Source organism: Anomaloglossus baeobatrachus, chromosome 8 (assembly GCF_048569485.1).
Source record: "Anomaloglossus baeobatrachus isolate aAnoBae1 chromosome 8, aAnoBae1.hap1, whole genome shotgun sequence".
Taxonomy (NCBI): Eukaryota; Metazoa; Chordata; class Amphibia; order Anura; family Aromobatidae; genus Anomaloglossus; species Anomaloglossus baeobatrachus.
The window spans coordinates 161980364-162004171 of NC_134360.1; the positions used below are offsets into that span (position 1 = coordinate 161980364).

General features: G+C 45.5%; 1 protein-coding gene across 2 annotated transcripts in view; it reads right to left on the reverse strand.

Annotated features, from left to right (window-relative positions):
• Positions 1 to 4724: 4724 nt before the first annotated feature.
• Positions 4725 to 23808, reverse strand: part of EEIG2 (EEIG family member 2) — a 44843-nt gene continuing 25759 nt past the window's right edge. For both annotated transcript variants that reach the window (XM_075322192.1, XM_075322191.1), the window contains exons 9-12: positions 12303 to 12489; positions 11825 to 11952; positions 10207 to 10276; positions 4725 to 7392 (exon numbers count right to left, since the gene is read on the reverse strand). In XM_075322192.1, coding sequence (XP_075178307.1) covers positions 7350 to 7392; positions 10207 to 10276; positions 11825 to 11952; positions 12303 to 12489 — 428 coding nt within the window. In that variant the 3' untranslated portion in view covers positions 4725 to 7349. The remainder of the gene's footprint in view (positions 7393 to 10206; positions 10277 to 11824; positions 11953 to 12302; positions 12490 to 23808) is intronic.

Sequence of the window (23808 nt, forward strand, 5' to 3'; positions counted from 1 at the left end):
GTAATGTGGGCATATTGTCCTCTGGTAGTAATGTGGGCATATTGTCCTCTGGTAGTAATGTGGGCATATTGTCCCCTGGTAGTAATGTGGGCATATTGTCCCCTGGTAGTAATGTGGGCATATTGTCCCCTGGTAGTAATGTGGGCATATTGTCCCCTGGTAGTAATGTGGGCATATTGTCCTCTGGTAGTAATGTGCCCATATTGTGCTTTGGTAGTAATGTGGCCATATTGTCCCCTGTAGTAATGTGGGCATATTGTCCCCTGGTAGTAATGTGGGCATATTGTCCCCTGGTAGTAATGTGGGCATATTGTCCTCTGGTAGTAATGTGGGCATATTGTCCTCTGGTAGTAATGTGGGCATATTGTCCTCTGGTAGTAATGTGGGCATATTGTCCTCTGGTAGTAATGTCCCATACTGTAATATCCTGTTGTGACATTGGTCACATACAAAAAAAAAAAAAATATATATTTTTCTCACCTTTCCCTCGTTGTCCTCCTTACCGGCTTCTTGAAGCTGCAGGCACCTGGAGCCCGTGATAATTGCGGCCTGGTACATACACAGGGCCACCGCCATCAGTGCGTTCCTACTGGGGAACGATTTGCAGCACTGCTGCTCTCCTCACATCTTTACTAATGGCAGCCGCACTGACCAATCAGAATACACCCACGTTAGCTTCTGGCCCCTGATGGGCTGGCGGCAGCTGCCATTAGTAAAGCTGTGTAGAGGCGTGCTGTTTTGTGCGGTGCGCAGATTATACTCGCCGGGAAAAAAAGTGCCGACGGCGGCGGTGGCCCAGTCTATGTACTGGGCCATAATCGTCACGGGGGTCTAGGTGTCTGGGGGCCGCAAGAAGCAGCCTGAGGGGCCGCATGCAGCCTGCGTGTTTGAAACCCCTGGTCTAGATGAATCGCATCCATTGTCTGCTGGTGAAGGAGCTTCTGACCAGACTTGTTCACCAGCTTCTTCCATTGGCTAAAAGTGCGCTCACAAATGCAGGAGAACCTGTAATACTTGCAGATTACTCAGCCTCACTCGGTGTCTGTTTTTCATACACATTCCTTGTTTTTCACCAATAGAAGATCTGCTTCCAAAACCAGCCATACAAGTCTATAGGTCTGAGAATCACGGACAGAAAACTGATGGCATCAGTGCACTGACTAATATTGTAGTGGATAGGAGAAGCTTCACAAGCCGCTTATTTTTGTACAGTATATGTAAAATTCACAGATGAATCACTGACATTTGTAAGAGGCCTGCGTGCCACAGCATCATGTCCCCAACACGCCATTGTGCATCTTTATAGCGTAGGTAATAGATAAGTATAGCACATGAATGCCAACCTTGTGCCGTACGCGTTTCTCACAGACCCATAGACTTGCATTGGCACTTGTCATCCGTGATACCGGAAAGAAATGGACATGTCACCCTGTGTTTTGAATGGAAATATAGTGTGTGTAGAAAAAAGATACAAATAGAATAGCACAAATTAATTATAGTTACATGTATCCGTTAATGAAACTTAATCCAGTTTAAACCTTATTGTCTAATAAGTTATATTTTATTTCCACACAATTTTTATCTGCCTCAAAGAGGTCGTCCGTCCCCGATACATACTGCACAAGCTGCGTGAATGCATTAAAACATCAGCTTTATTAACGGACATCCTGCAGTTCAGTCATCCGATCACTGCAATTGGCTGCAGCGGTCAGGTGACTGGAATGGAACATCGTCAAAGTCTAATAACACATTGTTAAAATCACAACCCAAAATGTAGGCCTCACAGGTACAGGCCTAGGTCATTGATTCCAGTCCTGCTATCAACCAGTGGAGCAGCCTGCACTGTATAATCCCGCCGCAGACCACGGGAGCAGCCTGCGGTATGCAATCCCGCCTCCAACCACGGGAGCAGCCTGCGGTATGCAATCCCGCCTCCAACCACGGGAGCAGCCTGCGGTATGCAATCCCGCCTCCAACCACGGGAGCAGCCTGCGGTATGCAATCCCGCCTCCAACCACGGGAGCAGCCTGCGGTATGCAATCCCGCCTCCAACCACGGGAGCAGCCTGCGCTATGCAATCCCGCCTCCAACCACGGGAGCAGCCTGCGCTATGCAATCCCGCCGCCAACCACGGGAGCAGCCTGCGCTATGCAATCCCGCCGCCAACCACGGGAGCAGCCTGCGCTATGCAATCCCGCCGCCAACCACGGGAGCAGCCTGCACTTTGTAAACCCGCCGCCAACCACGGGAGCAGCCTGCACTTTGTAAACCCGCCGCCAACCACGGGAGCAGCCTGTACTATATAATCCCGCCGCCAACAACAGAAGCAGCCTGTGTATAATCCCGCCGATTATGGGAGTTGACTGGGCTATATAATCCCTTTGCCAACCATGGGAGCAGCCTGCGCTGTATAATCCCGCCGCCGATTACAGGAGCAGCCTGCGCTGTATAATCCCGCCGCCGATTACAGGAGCAGCCTGCGCTGTATAATCCCGCCGCCGATTACAGGAGCAGCCTGCGCTGTATAATCCCACCGCCGATTACAGGAGCAGCCTGCGCTGTATAATCCCGCCGCCGATTACAGGAGCAGCCTGCGCTGTATAATCCCGCCGCGGATTATGAGAGCAGCCTACCTCCTGGACAGGTGCGGAGATAAAGTAATTGCCGACACTGCTAACAGTGCTCATCTCCCAAGACAGAGGAGGAGAAAGGATTGGGCACCGAAATCAGAGGCTTCTGTCCATTCACAACAGTTATGGAAAGACAGACGACTTCCACATTGGTAAATCTTACTAATGTGGGAGCGCATCCTCTTAGTTAATGCAGGCCATCATTAGGGCAACTGTGATCCCTCTAAATGGGCACCACATCCAAGTCCCAAAAATGGAATCAAATTCCCCACTCCCCATAACAACAATCTGGTTACAGAACAGAGACCATGAACATTCCGTATAAATCCCAAAGACTGATTTATTTTGGACATCGGCTGGTACAAATATCTAGATCAAATGTATTTACGGCAAAGTCAGTGAAGCGTACTCGCACGTCAGTCCTACTCATAAGAAAGGTCATAAAATAAAACACGTTTAATAACAGCAAATACTATATATTATATAAAAATACTATTGTACAAACCAAAGTCAGAATTGCACCATAAACAAAATGTGGCGTTTTCCTCAAAATAAGTCATTGTCCTGTATATTCTGGTAAATATTTCTTCCATAAGTCTGTATATTCACTATACACATAACAATTACAACATGGAAGAAACTTTGTGATATCCTTTACCATAAAGTCCCTAACCCCGACACCCCTGCCTAATAGTGTAAACATCAGCAAGTCAAGTGGTCAGCACTGGAATACAATATGGACGCCTATGAGGCCTGGGGGGCTAGAGGGTAGATGTAGTGTCACATACAACATATGGCAGAGTTACCCAAAGACCTGGCCTTGGTCCATTGATCCTCGCTTACCATAGGGGGTTCTTTAACCCTCTTTTGCACCCACCTATACATTTTGATTCAGTAATAGGCATGCGACTGGAAATTTATGGTTATCATGGGTTGGAAATGAAGGAACACAAGATGGTTTAGAGAATACATTGGCAAGCTCTATATATACACGTGGATACAGGCCGTACATGAGCGGCTATGACACGGCGGAGTACATGTTATTAGATAATGTTAGATATAGGCTATTAATCTAGTTTTACTGGAAAAGGATAAGGCAGTAAATAGTCGTCTGGCTTCATGGAGGTTGTATATGACCCGGCTGGATATACTCTTATGATTGTCTAGCACTACTAATCTATTACACGTCCAATGTAATTCTATACTAAAGGGTTGTAAAATATTTTAAAGTAAATTCATGTATTTGGGGCTAAACATTATTTTTGTACTTGGGTTCCATTCAAAAATGTGCATCATTTGCTTCCCGTATCTGAGACTGTAAATTGTTGGCTATAAAATGAGTGTACTGAGAATCCATCAGTAAGTGCCATCTGATGGGAGAGATTGTAAATATTATGTCTTTTTCTGTGCTGCCCTTGGCTGATTGATAACCACAGACCACATCAAAGCTGAATGTGTATGGAAAAAAACCTTAAAAAGCCAAAACGGAGCAAAAGTTTTACGTAAAAATAGTTTTTAGTCCCTATTACATGCGTTTTAAAAAAAAATAAAAAAAAAAAAATCTATAAATGATCCCCAAAGGGTGGGCAACCCCTTTAATGTCCGAATAAATTATAGCATGTATTTAAAGATTATACCCTTGTCAAATTCCCTTGGGACCACTTATTCTATTAGTGCATAAAGGGATGGGTTTCAGGTCTACCTAAGGGCATGGCTGCACACTCCGGCCTGAAACGCGGCCCACCCAGGAGGAGCCAACGCAAACAATTCTGTCTCACAATTGTGGGGCCATTGCCTCGGCATGGGTGGGTGGGCTGTGGCAATATTTTTATTGTTTCCGCAGAGGCACATGGGAAAGCTGCTTGTCCAAAGTAGACTAGGCAATTCATCATGAACATAAAGTGACTGCTGCATTTTCACAATAACTGTAGTCAAATTGTTTAAAGGGAACCTGTCACCACTTTTTTGGACTATAAGCTGTGGCCACCACCACCGGGCTCTTATATACAGCATTCTAACATGCTGTATATAGGAGCCCAGGCCGCTGTGTAGAACTTAAAAAACACTTTATAATACTTCCCTAATGGTCGCGCTGTGGTGGAGTTGGGCCATATGGTCATCTCTGTGCTCCAGTGCTGGCGCCTCCTCTTTCAGCCATCTGTGTCCTCCTTCTTCTGAAGCCTGTGTGCAAGACGCGTCCTACGTCATACACACTCACCGGTTCTACAGGACCTCAATGCCGGCGAGTGTGGATGACGTAGGACACGTCATGCACCCCGGCTTCAGAAGAAGGAGGACAAAGATGGACGAAAGAGGTGGCACTGGCAACGGAGACACCCATCTGACCCAACTCCACCGCAGAGCGACTGTTACGGGAGTATTATAAAGTGTTTATGTTCTACACAGCGGCCTGGGCTCTTATATACAGCATGTTAGAATGCTGTATAGAAGAGCCCACTTGTGGTGGCCGCAGCTTATAGGCCGAAAAAGTGGTGAAAGGTTCCCTTTAATACACTATGTCCAACCTTCAGCCACAGCAGTGTTCCTGGAAGGGAAAATGTCCTTCGGTTGATGCCTCGTCTTGATCCAGATTGTAGAACATTGTTCACATCTGCATCAGAGGCTCCATTGCAGATTGCATTGGGGAATAAAAAAAAAAAAAAGAAGATCTGCATACATTTTTTTCTAGCAAATTGCCATACACCATGATGGAACCCAACGACCCTCCCAAGTCATTGGGGTCCATAGGGATCTGTTGTGCAATGGATCCAGCACAGTGCTGCTTTTTCCTTTTTAATGGAAACGATGACAGATGTGAATAGAGCCCTACATTGCAAGGCTATTGTTATACACTTACACTGCACTGCTTACTGACGGTCTGCCGTCACTGTATTATGAAGACTATTCCCGGCAATAATAGTCAGCGCACGTCCTCACCCCACCCTACATCTCACTCAGTTGGCACATGGAATATATTCCAAGAAGAGATGATCTAACAATGGAGAAATCGGATTCCCACCCAATTTCAAGCACAGTAATCTTATGTCTCCTGCACACGGCTGTATTAATAATGCTCCTTTTTACACAGTAATGGGAATCCCACACAGGTGTATGGAGTGTTAATGCAGTATGGCTTGCACAAAGGTTATGTCCACACTAATCCATTAGATGGCGCTGTGGGCTGAGCCTGTATAGCAGGACGTGGAAGCTAAAAGGAATTAAAAAGAAGTGGACTCTTTAAAAATAACTTTTCCTGATCGGTACAGATCACTATAAAAAACAAAAACAGTGCTTCACTTACCCTCTTGGGGTCCAATGCAGAGTCTCCATGACTGTCCAATCACCATTATTTCACTGCAGTGGTGATGTCATGTTTCTCTATGGCCAGTCACTGAGCTCAGCGCTCTGAGCGCCTCCTGCTGTCAACACAGACTCTGCACCTAAGCTCAGTGATTGCCTGCAGCGCTGCTGAGGTGATGTCACGCCTGCAGCCAAATATCAGAGACAAAGTGCTGGACCCTGGTAGGATAAGTAAAGCACAATTTGTTGTCTTTCTTACAATGAACTATACATACAAGGAAACGTTCTCTGAAACGGCACAACAATTAAAGTTAGAGATGTGTACGGCCTCCATACAGGTTTGTGCTGGCAGCTCTGCTATGTGCATGAGACATAAGACGAAAAAAAAGAAAAAATCTTTGGCAAGATCAATTTTTCTCAAAAATTTTGCAAAAAGTGCACTTAAATCAGATTTTTTTTTATAATATATTATCTATAACTCCATGTGCAATCTGCAGACCCCCAACTGTTGGACAGATCAGATACCACCTCTCCGGAGAAGGCTTATATATCGCTTTTTAGGATTTGCGATGATCTCAGTATCACTCTGCACCTAATGTTACTGAGCTCATCTGTGCGTATCACTGTATCTCAGCATCTCTTGGGCTCAGTAGCTCCATAGCACTGTGATCTGGTTTCTACGAGTGATGAGCGAGCACTACCATGCCTGGGAGTACTCGTAACGAGCAGTTGGACGCTTGGATGGGCTCGACTTGTGTACCAAGTATCATGGAAGTCATTGGGGAACTTGTGCATTTTTCAGGAAGATTTTTTGGAAAAAATGCTTGGGTTCCCAATTGACTTCCATTATACTTAGTACATGGGTCAAGCACGTCCAAGGGTCTGACTGCTCAGTATGAGCACCGAGCCCCTGAGCATGGTAGTGCCCACTCATCACTAGTCTCAACCCAAGAGCATGTGATATCTATAAACTCACACTTATTGAGACTCAATGTACTAAAGACGTAAGACCATCTAATCTGTGGATCAGATACTAGCAGAATTTACACTTCTACTCATATGATTTGTAGAAAATGTCATAAAGAAGAGCTCAGTCTCAGTCCCGGAGGCTTATGCCTAATTCCAATGCACTTGCAATCCAAGATGGGGGCAGATTTGGTTGTGGATGATCGGATCACTGGCCATTTAGATTCTCCTGGATGTTGTGAAGAGTTCACCTCCACCAAGACAACAATCAAGGTTCATATTTACGGAGGGATGAGAGGAAACCATCCGGACCTATGGCAGCACAGCATGCATCTTCATTTGGAAAACTAAAAACCTGTTTATTCTTTCCATAAAAAGTTTGCAACGTATTGACCCATACACAGTAGGCTGGATAATAATATTCCCCACACAACCAGTCATCTTGTAAACTTCTCAGCGTTTGATGACCACCTGTTCATACGCTCCTGCCCCAACCCTGAAAGGAAAAGAGAAAAGTCAGGACGGGGACAGTTCGGGACTTCCATCTTATTGTGTAAAGAAATAGAATAAAAAGTGAGGGATATTTGAGAAGACATTAAAATGATAAATATTCTCCAGGTCTCAATATCATAATAAGAAGGATAAGAAGTCTCCAGTCACATCCGGTCCTGGGCTCGATATATGGTAGGTGAGCGCTCCTCATGTGAAGGGGGCTGGCTGACTGCCCCTCCTCTACATATGCCATAGATATTACATAGTAGGGGAGGACGGGCTGAAACAAGTCCGCTCCTTCCATATCACAGTGGTCTGAATTGGATTTTCAGAAACTGATGAGAAACTGTCTCTTAGTTTCTAATTCATCATTCTGACAAACTAAAGGCCCAGTCACACACAATGACTTACCAGCGATCCCGAAAACGATGCAACCTGATAGGGATCGCAGGTAAGTCGCTGGGAGGTCGCAGGTGAGATGTCGCACAGTCAGATCTTACCAGCGATGCAGGAACAATACAGGTCGCAGTAGCGACCTGTATAACTATCTCAGCGGTCACTGTGACCCTGTCACACAGTGTCAAACACAGCGATGGGTCCTGCCCAGCAGGACATCGCCTTTGAAGAAAATGGCCTGGACCATTCTGCAACGACTAGAGATCTCACAGCAGGGGCCTAATCGCTGGTAGGTGTCACACATAAGATCGCTAACTGGATCGCTACTGCGTCACAGAAACTGTGACTCAGCTGCGATCTCGCTAGCAATCTCATTATGTGTGACGGTACCTTAAGGCTATGTGCACACGCTGCGTTTTTTTGACGCTGCGTTTTTGGTCGCTAAAAATGCACCCACGGCAAAAAAAAAAACGCAGCAAAAAACGCATGCGTTTTACCGCGATTTGGTGTGTTTTTTGCTGCGTTTTTGATCTCTGCATTTTTCCAGTGCATTGCATGGGGGGGAAAACGCAAAAAAAACGCAGGAAAGAATTGACATGTCCATTTTTTTTTAAGCTCAAAAACGCAGCTTAAAAAAAAAAAAGTTGTGTGCGGACAGCAAAAATGAAAACTCAGACTTTGCTGGGGAAGCAAAGTCATGCAGTTTTGATGCCAAAAACGCACCCGAAAAACGCGCAAAATGCCGCGAAAAACGCACTGTGTGCACATAGCCTAAGAGCTGAAGCAAGCGGAATCATCAAAACTTGGGTTGTCACTACTCAATCACTAATATGTGCCCATGCGTAAAACAGATCTGTCTCCAGATCTCACAATACAAATGCAATAAATTATTAAATAGGTAGATTCAACCTGATGAGGCCGGTGTACTTACATTTACTGTCCTTATCAGAGTGGCTGCTAATCCTTTTTGTAAGTTTAAAAAGGGACTCAGTGTGAACAGGCATTCTGTGCTGACAAAGCGTGGTGTCACACACAGCGACGACGACAAGGACGTCGCTGCTACGTCACCATTTTCTGTGACGTTGCAGCGAGGTCCCGTCACTGTCGCTGTGTGTGACATCCAGCAACGAGCTGGCCCCTGCTGTGAGGTCGCCGGTCGTTGCTGAATGTCCAGCTTCATTTTTTGGTCGTCGTTCGCCCGCTGTCACGCACACATCGCTGTGTGTGACTGCGAGAGAGCGACGAAATGAAGTGAGCAGGGAGCAGGAGCCGGCGTCTGGCAGCTGCGGTTCGCTGTAACCAGGGTAAACATCGGGTAACCAAGGGAAGACCTTTCCCTGGTTACCTGATATTTACCTTCGTTACCAGCGTCCGCCGCTCTCGCTGTCAGTGCCGGCTCCCTGCTCTCTGCACATGTAGCTGCAGTACACATTGGGTAATTACCCCGATGTGTACTGTAGCTAGCAGTGCAGGGAGGCAGCGCTAAGCAGCGTGCGCGGCTCCCTGCTCTCTGCACATGTAGCACAGCAACGCGTGTCGTTATGATCGCTGCTGCTTCTGCTGTGTTTGACAGCTAAGCAGCGATCATAACAGCGACTTACAAGGTCGCTGTTGCGTCACAGAAAATGGTGACGTAACAGCGACATCGTCGCTGTCACTATGTGTGAACTCAGCTTAAAGTACAGGCACTGGAACATCATGGTAGGGCTAATCCTTTATATCCACAATCCCACTTGCTTGTTTTGCCTCTATCTTCTCCTTCCTCCAGCGCTATTAACCCAGAACTGCCAAAAGGGGGGAGGGTGGAGATAGAGGGAAATCAAGAAGGTAGTAAGGTGTATCTAAATGATTAGCCCCGCCATGATGCACAAACACCTGTACGTGACTCAATGTCCGCTGGCCTAGCTTGATTGACAGCCCTTCAGTGCTCTTCCTGCTGCTGAGATCTCACGCTGCTCAGTACAAGCTGCAGTTCAGTCAGTCTGGGGGCTGAGACTGATACACTGGACTTGTGAGCTCTCTCACCCTGTAGCTGGAATCAAGCGTTAATATCAGGAACATACAGCCATTCAGACACGTATATGTAAAGTATGTACACCAGCTTCATCTGGCCAAATATCTATTCAATCACGTATGTAGTTTACATAGTAAAATCTGATGACAAATCCTCCAAGTTTTAGGTGCCTCTCCTACATATTTTACATTGCAGCTTTTGTAGTTTAGATAGGTATACGGTATATACAAAGCAGCAAGATTGACAGGAGCTCAGTATGATCTCAGCAAATGGAGAGATGACCCTGATTTTAGCACAAGGACAATAAATGAAAAGCAGTTAAAAATGTCACGATATACTGAGAACAATTGAGTCTACATAAGGAGGGGTGGGGGTCTGAGACCCACTTTAAAGAATGTTCTGATTTACCTGTTCGGTAAGTGATGACTTCCGAGAGCAGTGCTCCCCCCGGGACCGACAAACAGCCGCAGACCTTCCTCTATAAGAAATAAAAGAAAAATTATGAGTGAGTATCAGGGACACTGAGGAGTAGATGGGTGGCAGGAAATTTCCCAATCATGAGGAGTATACGCATGCTGAACGCATAGGCACAGAATATGCACTGTGTCATCCGGAGCAGCGCAATGCCTGTTAAAAAAGGCTGCAGGCCTTACAGAAAAGAAGGACAAATAGGGGACCACAAACCAGGGGCGGACATTGGTGCAACCGAACAGGGGAACAAGAGGTAATAGGGTCCATTTTTACCTCCAAAGCAGTTGGAACTGTGCATTTTGATGAATTATTGGGCTGAAAATGGACAATATACTGCTCTTACACAGGGGCCCTTTTCAGTCTGTGTCCACTCATGCTACAATTAGTCCCTATTGGTACTCAGAACATATATATCAAGTGACTATAGTGAAGAGCAGTAATAGAATCGGCGGTAAGGCCTAAGACATACGGCATAAAAATCGTGTCAGCACCCATGAGCAATTATTTTCTCGGCCCCAATCGGATCGAGAAAACAATTGCAGCATGCTGCTATTGTAATGCAAGACTGTCTCGCACCCATTCAAGTCTATGGGGTGAAAGAGATTGTACTGCACTCGCGGTACACCGATGTACTGTGAGTACAGTGCGAGAATGGCAATAGCCGGCTATGGCGGAGAGAGGGAGATAAACTCCTCCCTCTCCTCCTCCGTGCCGGCCTGCCCCTCCCTCTCCTCCTCAGCGCTGGCCCATCCCGTGCAACTGAGGTTCGATTGCATGATCGGACCTCAGTTGCAATAACACTCGCATGACACTCGGCTCCTGCTGTGCTGCCAGCGCGAGCGTCATGCGAGGATCGCAGTAGTCCCCGTGTGGCCTTGGCCTTACAGTAAAGTGTATCATGATCTGGACACAGATATCAACCTCAGTCTTGGGTTTGGCCCACACTTGCATGTAAAATGGTTGAGTGCAATGCAAGAAGAAAAAAAAAACAAAAAAAACCAAACACCTTTATAGCACTCGGACCCATGTCATTCAATGAGGCAGAGCAGATCTGCGATTTCGTTTTCGGCTGTATTCGCCATGAGGAAAAAAAAAACGGCAGCAAGCTGTGAGTGGGAGCATAAAACGGATGAGACGCACCAATGCAAGTCTATGGGTGTGAGAAAAATAAAAGATGTCACATGGACCATCTGTACGGCGTTTTTTTTTTTTGTGGTTTTTTTTTTAAGGATACATTACAATTCTGTAGAACAGGACACTATAAATGGTCCCGTAAATGAATGTTGAGGGAAAAAAAATGCATTGCATATGGATGATCAGTGGGAAAAAAACCCCCAAAACTAAACAAAAAAACAAACAATCGCACTCGGATTACATACACAACACTCTTCCAACTTTTCTGGATAAAAATTGGACACTTTTTTTTTTTTTTTTTTATAAGCTTGTGTGAGCAAACCCTTACAGAATAATACAGACATAGCTGCAGCAATGTAATGGTAAATATGGCGGTAATCTATAATACCGTATTATCGCTAACGGAAACTTGGTAACACACCTTCTGCACTGGAGTCCAGGGTAAAGTCTTGGCTTTGGAGAATAGTTTCTATAACATCATCTGCGTTCACTCGGGTGGCGTCCACTCTTTTTAGCTGTGACTCAACAGAGTCTTGTTTCACTGGGAGCCTATAGGCAAAAGGATATGGAATTATAGGCTCAGCTGCATTTATCGTGCATTCTGCTCTTATGTGTGTCAAAAGGCAGCACCCCAAAATATTTCCTTTATTCAGCCACCATGCCGCCACAATTAAAATGTTACAGGTATTGTTCTCCATAAGTCCTTATGTGGTTTCTGGGCTCGTGGCTCTTGTGGACACGGTGCGGTTTTATTCTACATCTATTATAAGTATACAACTTGCGATAATCTCCAGGGGTTGAGGGGGGCTTATAAGACTATAAACCATATTGGTATTAACAAAGTAATAAACAGGTCACATACATGTGATACTGATGTCTCGGAGCGTCTCAAACTGTACCTGCTGAGTTTCTCAGAGGAAGATCCTTCTTCTTTAATATCCTGGTTATACGCCAGCGCCCTGTTGGTGTCATCTTCTATCGGTTCTGGAATACTCCCAATACCGGTGGAAGTGCTGCCGACCGATGTGTTTCTCCGATGGCTCAGTTCAGACAAACTGGAAGACCGCGAGTGGCCGGTGCTGTATCCTGAATTAGGAAAAATTAGTAATTAAAGTATTACATTTTCTTTCTTCTTCACACTGCCAGAGCACATCCACCCCATCAGCACTTTCCTACAGCCTCAATGCACCTGCCAAGTCACAATATATGGGCCACGAGTGAGAAGAGCTGCTAGTGAACACCCCAATAATGGGCGCTGCCTGGAAGATATTGGCATCAAGACTTAGTATAAAATAAAGAAGATTTATTCGAAAAAATATCATTTTACAAATAAACCCACTATATTTTATACTAGGACTCCACGCAATCATCTTCTAGGCAGCGCCCGACATTGGGGTGTTTGCTAGCGGCTCTTCTCACCCGTGGATCCTGGCCTCAGCGGGCAGAGGAGGATCACAGCCCTACGGAGCAGCAGTGGACATTGGCACGGAGGTACAATTATCCCAGCCATGTTGTCCTCTACAGTTGTATATACTTTTTTTTTTACAACGGTCTACGGTTAGTATCACCAATTCATCTCCTGTTTACACCAGTCCTGGATAATATTGCACAAGAGAGTGTCCCCCTCTGTTTTTCAAATTACAACCATTTGGACAAGAGATATATATTAGGAAAATACTGAAAACAGAGGTTCTTTCAAGTCAGAGAGTCACTTTAGTACTTTTGACTGTTCTCAGATTTATTTTTTTTTAATAAGAAAAAGGCACAATGAAAAAAAGATTACAAGTCCATAGAATTCAGTAACTTTACAGAAGGAGCTCCTTCTATAGAGATCACAGAGTGTCAGAATTCCTTCTAGGCAAAGTGTTATGTAAAGCAGGGCGTACTGGGGAGGCAAGCCTGGCTAGTTGGCTCCCAATCCTCGATTTCCATTCAGCCATTTACATGACTGGACATGAAACAACATCTCTATGTAGTGACAAGTATGGCACAAGCGGCATCTGCTGTGCTCCTCGTATACAAGTGTGTGACAAGCTGTTATCTGACACATTCTGTATACAATCAGTGGTGCTGCGCTCTGTGCACTTAATGGCTGTCAACGGCTGGAAATAATGAATGGGATATCGCAGCTCGCACAGGTAGAAGGCCCAGATCCACCTCAGTACAAGCCTTCAATGCCGAAAATGTCCTGCACTATTTTTGAGATTAACAACTTAGCACTTTTCTAAAAGCATAACCCTCATCCTGTGGTTAAGGAATAAAATATGCAATTAAAGAGAGGCTGTTACCCCCAAAAAGGGCAATTATGCTGCCTAAACATTTAGAAAGGGCACCTAGCCCCTATATAAATCATAATATACAAGTATAACTTAACTTATTATTTAATTAAAACTCAACTTTTTTGATATTCTAATGAGGGTGCTGTGGCGCACCCCTGACGTGGCCTATGCACCGTCGCTCCCTCCTATTTGTGTAATAAAGCCGGTACCTTACATTGATGGATTTGTCTAGAACTCCCAGAGGGAATGTGGGGGCTCCTGTCTGCACACTGACACTGGAAGATGGCAGCAGTGCGCCCACAATGGATGTAGGGGTGCTCTGAGATGTCGTCCAAAGGACCAGGCATCATAGCACACCGCTGTCATCATGTAGTGTCAGTGCGCAGGTGCAGGCAAGGGGCACAGCATTAGCTCCGAGCGTTAAGCTGGGTTCACACTAAGCGACAGCGACAACGACGTCGCTGTTACGTCACCATTTTCTGTGACGTAGCAGCGACCTTGTAAGTCGCTGTTATGATCGCTGCTTAGCTGTCAAACACAGCAGAAGCAGCAGCGATCATAACGTCACTACATGTGCAGAGAGCAGGGAGCCGCGCTTAGCGCTGGCTCCTTGCTCTCCTAGGTACAGTACACATCGGGTTAATTACCCGATGTGTGCTGCAGCTACATGTCACAGTGCAGAGAGCAGGGAGCCGCGCACAGTGCTTAGCGCTGGCTCCTTGCTCTCCTAGCTACAGTACACATCGGGTTAATTACCCGATGTGTGCTGCAGCCACATGTGCACAGAGCAGGAGCCAGCACTGGCAGCTAGAGCGGCGGAGGCTGGTAACGAAGGTAAATATCGGGTAACCAGGGAAAGGGCTTCCCTTGGTTACCCGATGTTTACGCTGGTTACAGCTTACCGCAGCTGCCAGACGCCGGCTCCCTGCATCCTGCTCGCTTCATTTCGTCGCTCTCTCGCTGTCACACACAGCGATGTGCGCTTCACAGCGGGAGAGTGACGACCAAAAAATGAAGCTGGACATTCATCAACGACCGGCGCCCTCACAGCAGGGGCCAGGTCGTTGCTGGATGTCACACACAGCGACAGGATGTCGCTGCAACGTCACAGAAAATGGTGACGTAGCAGCAACGTCGTTGTCGTCGCTGTGTGTGACACCAGCTTTAGAGACAAGTCAATCAACAATGTAAGGTATTGGCTTTATCATGCAAATAGGAGGGCCACGCCAAGAGTGCACCAAAGTGCCCTCATTTGCATATCAAATAATATTTAATTAAAACTCAACTTTTAAGTTAAAGGGAGTTTTCCCCATGAACAAAGTTAATTTTATTCAATAGATCTTGGAATAATAATAGTTTATATAATTAGATGTGACTAATATTTTTTTCCTGTGCTGAGATAATCTTATATATGTCCCCCTGCTATGTACTGTGTAATGGCCGTGTCTGACCGTACAGGAACATGGTCTGATCATACCACATCTCCTGTGCTGAGACCATCTTATGTGTCCCTGCTGTGTACTGTGTAATGGCCGTGTCTGTCCGTAAAGGAACATGGTCTGATCATACCACAGCTCCTGTGTTGAGATAATCTTATATCTGTGTCCCTGCTATGTACTGTGTAATGGTCGTGTCTGACCGTATAGGGACATGGTCTGATCACACCACATCTCTTGTTATGATCAGACCACAGTTGTTGGGCAGAGCCATATTTTAATCATTATTGTTGATGATTTCATAAGCATGAAAGAGTTTATCGACTGCACATTGAAACAAATGTACGTTGTATGGGAAGCAGCTTTTTGCCTGTTTATAATGTTTGGCTTCAGGTTACCAAATCCTAAAATATGTTGGCTAATTAGACACATACATTTCTCCAGGACCATTTATTAATCATGAATAATTTTTTTGCCAATACCAAGAGCAGATATGATGATACTGTTAAGTGCTGGGCAGACCGGCAAAGGTACAACTGATGGAAACGAGCAAAGTGGTGAATTCCGTTCTCATCGGACATCAGTTATAGAGACAACCAAAATGAGCAAGACCCTGGTGACAAATCAGGAGAGGCGCCAGAGACAGGCATGGCGGCAGGTGGGAGGCGGTTCACAGGGCTCCCGTCTGGAGGGCACAGACCAATGATGAAGCTGCTGAACCATTTTCCTTCAACTCTATTCACTCTACTCTTCTGATCGTATGCAGAAACAACGGAACCGTAAATCAATGCATTGTCATGTTATTAAGCCCGGGTTCTGACCAGTCCTTATTCATACTTACATCACTAAAAATTGTCGTAAGGTTTTAAATACTAGATGCTAGGAATGGGTCACCTTGAGGTGGGGGGATGGCTTTTACATTTTTCTTTCTAATCAAAATAATGTTAACAAAAATACCTTTTTTTTTTTTGTAACATGCACCATTACTATTTATTTACTTATTTTAGGGTATTTCCTCATTTTTGCTTTTTCTCTTGGGCAGTTTAATGGCCAGTGTGAATATGCTCCTACACATTGGATATCTACAAACCTATATTCCACTTCATTTCTTTTGGTTTTCGTTATTAGCCACATGTAGATTGATTTCTTAAAAAGTGTTGTTCCTAAAATATTAAGCGATTGCTACTTGCTGATTGCTGGGCATCCGAGACCTGGACTCCCCCACCCCCACCCCCACCCCCATCCCCTCTCACAATCCTGAAATCGAGGTTCTGGAACCAAAGTTTTACAGAGCTCCATCTTGACCGTAGCAGAGGTGTATATTTTTGGCCTCCACTCCATGCATTGTATGGGACTGCTGGAGAAGGCAGAGCATGGCATAGAGCACGACTACTGGAATGGTGGGGGCTCAAAAATAATATATTTATTCATTTATATAGCGCTATTAATTCCACAGCGCTTTACATACATTGGCAACACTGTCCCCATTGGGGCTCACAATCTGGAGTCCCTATTTGTAGGTCTTTGGAGTGTCGGAGGAAACCGGAGTACCCGGAGGAAACCCACGCAAACACAGGGAGAACATAAACTGCTTGCAGATGGTGTCCTTGGTGGGATTTGAACACAGGACCCCAGCGCTGCAAGACTGCAGTGCTAACCACTGAGCCTCCGTGCACCCCCAAACGAGTCTTTACCTAGTTAATGTCCCATCCCCTCCCTTCTTCATTCACCCCCCCTTTCATGGTTCCCTTTACCCAATTTTTTTTTATTTTTCTGGAAAACATCTTTTAAGTTCCTGACACTGTAAAGAGGTTTCCTACCCTAGACATTTGTGCCATAAATATCTAAAAAGGTATGGGTCCCAGAGGGACCCATCTCTCTCTAAATTTTGAGGAGAGCCATTAGATCAAATACTTAATTAACCTCTGGACATAGAGGACTGGGAAGTGTGTTCAATGAAATCGATTCTCCAAGATGGCCCCCGATGACATCATGGATTCGCCCGATGACATCATAGACCCACCCAACAGGATCACCGCAGATCCGCCCTGATTACTTCATAGACCCGCCTACGATGACACCCACCAATCAGCTCATGGACTAACACAATGTTCAGCCCACTAACCAATGAACACATCCAGGTATGCCCACTGTAGAGCAGACAATGCCCCTTTCCTAGGTTATATCAGGGCATGCTTCAGTTGAAATAAACTCTGTTCTGGGTCACCTCTGATCGAGGAAAGATGAACATCCGACTGTGTGTTTCTGATGTCATTTTATTGAGCATGCACTTGATCCAATACCAATTAGATCATTCAGTAGGCAACACGAGTGAACCCTGGTTAAGTGTTCACCCTAACATAAAATGTGTCTCCTAATTTGAGATCTCCATGATTACTGCACCTGGCGAAGATGGAATGGAGCTATGGAAACAGCCGAGCAAACATGATGGAGCTCCATTCTGTCTTCGTCAGGTGCAGTAATCGTGGAGATCACAAATTAGGAGACACATTTTATATTAGGGTGAACACTTAACCAGGGTTCACTCGTGTTGCCTACTGAATGACCTAATTGTTATTGGATCAAGTGCATGCTCAAAAAATGTATGGAGATAATCGGCAACTTCATGACATATCAGATGGATATGTTAAATTCAAGAGGGAAATACACCTTTAAGGAATGTTCACTTTGGCTGTATATACTGAACAGTCAAAAAAAAAAAAAAAAAAAAAGCATGCTGCGTTCCATATCTGTCCCATCTTTGGTTTATATACATACTTTTACCTGAAGTCTGGATCAAGAAGCAATAAAAGACTCGGCTGCAGAGCAGAACGATCATTCAATTTATGGTACACATATATGTTTTACACACACACACACACACACACACACACACACACACACACACACACACACACACACACGACATGTGTATATTTGTTTTTATCATTTTGGTGTAAGAACGTTTACAAAAGAATTAATCTTCCATGAATAGAAAGATAAATATTTGCTCTCCGCCAAAGACAAATAACAAAAGTAAAGAAAGGAACTGTTACAATAACAGAAAGTGAAAAGGAATGTGGAAACAGATACATTCCTGAAACTCACCGATACCCACCCAATACCTGAGAGGACCGGATCGTGTTCATTCCTGAATGTTCTGGAGACCGTAGCCACAGGCACAGCCATCCGCAGAGACCGGCCGTGGGAGCTACATGTATACGAGCGGCTGTGCTTCAGCCATCGACAGCCCCTTGCACAGAATAAGACCATGATCACACACAACATTTTCTGAAGATTAAAAAAACGAGTTTTTCAAGCAGAAGATCTTCCAATAAGGTTATGTGCGCACGAGTCTTTTTGCCAAGTTTTTGGAGCAGAAACTTGAAGTTTGCAAACGTCTGCACAGACCCTTACTCTCTTCTTTCAAGACTTTTCTTCAAGAGGTTTTGAAAAGTTTAAAATTTCTTTTTCTTGAAGAAGTTTTTCTTTGGCAGCCTTTAAAGGGAAACGGTCACCAGGTTTTACCACCTAATCTGAGAGCAGCATAATGTAGGGGTAGAGATCCTGATTCCAGCGATGTGTCACTTACTGGGCTGCTTAGTGTTGTTTTGATAATATCACAGTTTAATCAGCATTACATTATAATTAGAGCAGTGGTCCCCAACCTCTTTTGCACTAGTACCAGCTTTAAGTAAGACCATGTTTCCATGGCTCAGTAAGGCGGGGATTTGGTCATATAGGGGCGGGGTTATGGAAAATATACAGCTAGCAGGAGGGGAAAGAGGTCTGGACACATATGAGGTTCTTGTCCCTGCTCCTGTCTGAGCAAATTCTGCAAGTAGAGAGGCAGCACTGTACATTGAGCCTCAGTGTGCAGCACTGATACTTAGCAGCGCTATACACCAAACAGCGCTATAGACCAGGGGGTGCTGGCGGGACCTCAGTGTACAGCCCTGTAGACCAGGGCCCCGCCAGGACCTACGCCAGGAACCAAGACGCTGTGGCCAGATTGCCGACCCTCCACACTGTGTCCCACATAATGAGCCGCATCTACTGAGGTCAGCCTGCCGCCATGCATAATGTTCTGTGCCGGGAGCTGTGACATTTTAAATGTCGGATTCCGGCAGAGAAAATTAAGCGGGGCGTGACGGGGCTGCATCCACCCCACAAAAAGTGTGCTCTGAACTGCCACAGAGCACACAGTCAGTGTTTAGTGCTGGTCTGCGTTGGCGCCGCTGACCGGCAAAAAATCCCCAACGGCCCAGTCCTGGTCCACGGACCGGTGGTTGGGCTGCCTTGAATTAGAGGACTACTTGGCATACCGCTAGGTAGTCCAGCACATTCATGAGCTCTGTATAACTGCTAGATCTGCAGCAGAGAAAACATTGATTTTATCAAAATGACAGCAAACAGCTCAGTAAGTGACACATTGCTGGAATCAGGATCTCCGCCCCTACATTATGCTGCTCTCAGATGGGGGAGCAAAAACCTGTTTATTTTTTAAAGTGTCCCTTTATATTGGATACTGCCTACTTCACAACGGATTTCATCAGGAGTCAGTAGAAAGAAAATTTCTTTTTACCAAACCTCAGGGAAAGAAAAAAAACAAAAAACACTAATAAAAACTCCTCATAGACTCATGAAGACCGTGACGATCACGTTTGTATAGCGCTGTGGAATAGCGCTATACAAGTGAGTAAAATAAGTAAATAAATAAGGACCCAAAAGTGATCTCCAGTGTACAGAGTCTCCCAAGAATTTTAAAGCAACTAACGAAAAAAAAAAAAACTAGTATAAAAAACCCAAGTGTGAACACAGCCTTAAGGTGGTGTCACACACAGCGACAACGACGTCGCTGCTACGCCACCATTTTCTGTGACGTAGCAGCGACGTCCCGTTGCTGTGTGTGACATCCAGCAACGACCTGGCCCCTGCTGTGAGATCACTGCTCGTTGCTGAATGTCCTGCTTCATTTTTTGGACGTTGCTCTCCCGCTGTGAAGCCCACATCACTGTGTGTGACAGCGAGAGAGCGACGAGCTGAAGAAACAGGGAGCAGGGAGACTGCTTCTGGCAGCCTGCGGTAAGCTGTAACCAAGGTACACATCGGGTAAATAAGCAAAGGTTTGCTTATTAACCCGATGTGTACTCTGGCTAGGAGTGCAGGTAGCCAGCGCTAAGCGGTGTGCGCTGGTAACCAAGGTAATTATCGGGTAACCAGCAAAGCATTTTGCTTGGTTACCCGATATTTACCTTAGTTACCAAGCGCAGCATTGCTTCCACGCATCGCTGCTGGCTGGGGGCTGATCACTGGTCGCTGGTGAGATCTGCCTGTTTGACAGCTCACCAGCGACCATGTAACGACGCAGCAGCGATCCTGATAAGGTCAGGTCGTCAGTCGTGATCGCTGCTGCGTCGCTACGTGTGACCCTAGCTTTAGAACCAGGCTTTGTCCCCACAGGTATTAAGGCTTTATTGGCCATTATAAATAAATAAATTAAAAAAAAAAATGCGGCAAAAACACATGCCAGAAGGTGCAGTTTTGTTGTAACAAAAAAACTGCAGCATGTGGACATGGCCTAAATATTTATGAAAGGTTTGTAAGAAAAACAAAAACAAAAAAAAAACCATGGACAATAATGTGGAAAAGAAAAGAAAAATGAACTTTACACATTTCAGACAAAAATGTCCTTAGTAGTGATGAGTGAGCGTGCTCAGCACTGCTTCATACATGATCGAGCATCGGGGTGCTCGGGTACGCTCGGTAAACGGCCAGGTATCGGGGGTGTTCCAGAGTTATGCTAGAGTCCCCACCCCGCTGATTTTCAGCCATTAAGCATTCAAAGTTACAGTAATGCTGTAGCCATGCTGGCTACGGGCATTACAGTCATTGGCCGGCGCATCACATCATCATGTCTTATAGCAGACCCAGGGGTGCGGTTCTCGGCTCACTACAGTTCAGGGAGAGTTGATGGAGGGAGAGCTTAGGTTGGAGCAGGCATATTGGCAGATTTTACACTTGCACAGTTTAGTGCCTTTCATTTAGCGTTTTTTAGCCCGGTTTAATTTAATAAATAGTTAAACAAAAATAAAAAAAAAATATATAATGAGTGGGGTCCCCCCTGCCCATTTTTGAAAAACAGATAAGATAAAGCAGACAGCTGGAGGCTGGTATTATCAAGGTGGGAAGGCTGCGACTAGGGACATGTTTGTCAAACGCGTAAGCTTCTCATTTTTGTGTTCCTTTCAATATGTATTTGTCCCCGATTTTGTTATGAACATTTAATAAATATCAATTTTATATTTTTTGGTGCATTTTTTTTTATTTTTGGCTGACTGTCATTGCTGGGATACTGGCCCTTTGCTTCTGGGCATCAAACTGTGGAATTGTTATTAACCCATGGATTGATGATCTGAGTTTTTTTCTTAATCCTGATGGGTTTTTTGTGTTTGGATTATTTGTAGCGAATTCCAAAGTACTATTCTGGTATTCATCACGAATAATGAACCTAATGCAAGTCAATGGGAAACCCGAGCATTTTTCTTGCCCTGACATATACTGGAATAGTGCTCGGTATTCGGTAAGCATAATCCGAACACGAATAGTTACTATTCGCCCATCACTACTTCTGACATTAATAGGTAAATGGTATACATTAAATGGAATCTATCACCAGGTTTCTGCTACCCCATCTGGCAGCAGTATTATGTAGGGGAAGAGGTCCTGATTCCAGAGATGTGTCACTTACTGGGATGCTTGCTGCACTTTTTATAAAATCACAGGTACATCTTTTTCAGATCTAGCAGTTCTCTGAACGCTGAGCTCTGTATAACCCTGCCAACACCAATGATTGACAGCTTTCTGTGTACCCTGTACATAGGAAAAATTGGAAAAAAGTGTGCCTTATAATGTTGTAATGTGGTTGTCTCCTGATGAAGTTTGGAAAAACTTGAAATGCTTAGAAAATAAACCACAGGAATCATCTATCTCCTGCATCCTTTCACCGGCCAATTCCAGCAGCACAGATAGAAGTCATACTTTAGGTCTCATCCCTCGTGTGACCTGCAGCCTATGACGTACCACCTTTGAAGTTGTGTGTTACAGAACCAAATCTGGTGAGCACATACCACACTACTAGGATAGAACTAATAGGATATAGATATGGGTTATCCCCCTACTGAGCTTGTTTTTTGCCCCTCAGCTTTTTTCCTTGAATTTACACTGTGCATAGGCAGAAAGATGCTAATCGATAGTGGTGGAGGGGTTATACAGAGCTCATGAATATGGAGTACTACATGGCAGTAGGTTTACTAGTCTTCGGCCTAAGACTCACGGCATGAAAATCTGAGCGAGTGGAATGCGATAAAACATCGCATTCCACTCCGACCAATATTAGCCTGTGTGTCGGCGCACATGAGCGATTATTTTCACAGCCCTAAATCGGACCGAGAAAACAGTCGCAGCATGCTGCGGGTGCAATGCGACCCTTGTTTCTCTCGCACCCAATCAAATCTATGGGGCGAGAGAAAAATCGCACTGCACTCGCAGTACACGGGTGTACCGCGAGTGCAGGGCGAGAATGGCAATAGCCGGCTACGGAGGAGAGAGGGAGATAAATCCCTCCCTCCCCTCCGCAGCACCGGCCCTCCCATCCTGAGTGCCGGCCCGCCCCTCCTCACAGCCGGCCCGCCTCCCGCAGCTGAGGTCCGATTGCATGATCGGACCTCAGTCGCAGTGACACTCTGCTCCCGCTGTGCTGCCAGCATGAGCCGAGTGTCATGAGACGATCGCAGTAGTGCCCCGTGTGGCCCCGGCCTTCTAGAGATAATAATGTAAATGGTATGAGAGTATCAGTCTATTAAACCATGGCTCCATCATAATTTGGAAATGAACTAAGAGCTTGCAATCTATAGCCCCCGTAACACATAGCGAGATCGCTGAAACGTCACAGGTTTTGTGACGTATCAGCGACCTCGCCAGCGATATCGCGGTGTGTGACACTAAGCGGCGACCTAGCTCCTGCTGCGAGGTCGCTGATTGTTACAAAACGATCAGGACCTTTTTTTGCTCGTTGGTCTCCCGCTGTGCAGAACGTATTGGCGTGTTTGACTATGGGAGACCAATGAGCACTGACTCTGTAAGCAGCGTACGCTGGTAACCAGGGTAAATATCGGGTAACTAAGCAAAGCGCTTTGCTTAGTTAACCGATATTTACCCTGGTTACCAAGCGCAGCATCTTTACAAGAGTCGTTGGTGGCTGGTTGCTGGTGAGATCTGCCTGATTGACAGCTCACCAGCAACCATGTAGTGATGCACCAACGATCCCTGCCAGGTCGGATCGCTGGTGACTTGCTACATGTGACGGAACCCCAATACTACATCTGATGCCTGTTCAGCCTTCATTGAATTAGGACCCCCTGGTGTGGACAGGTAATTTAACTTGTATATCTACTGTAAGGCTGGGTTCACACATAGCGACAGCGACGTCGCTGTTATGTCACCATTTTCTGTGACGTAGCAGCGACCTTGTAAGTCGCTGTTATGATCGCTGCTTAGCTGTCAAACACAGCGACGCAGCAGCGATCATAACGTCGCTACATGTGCAGAGAGCAGGGAGCCGCGCGCACTGCTTAGTGCTGGCTTCCTGCTCTCCTAGCTACAGTACACATCGGGTTAATTACACGATG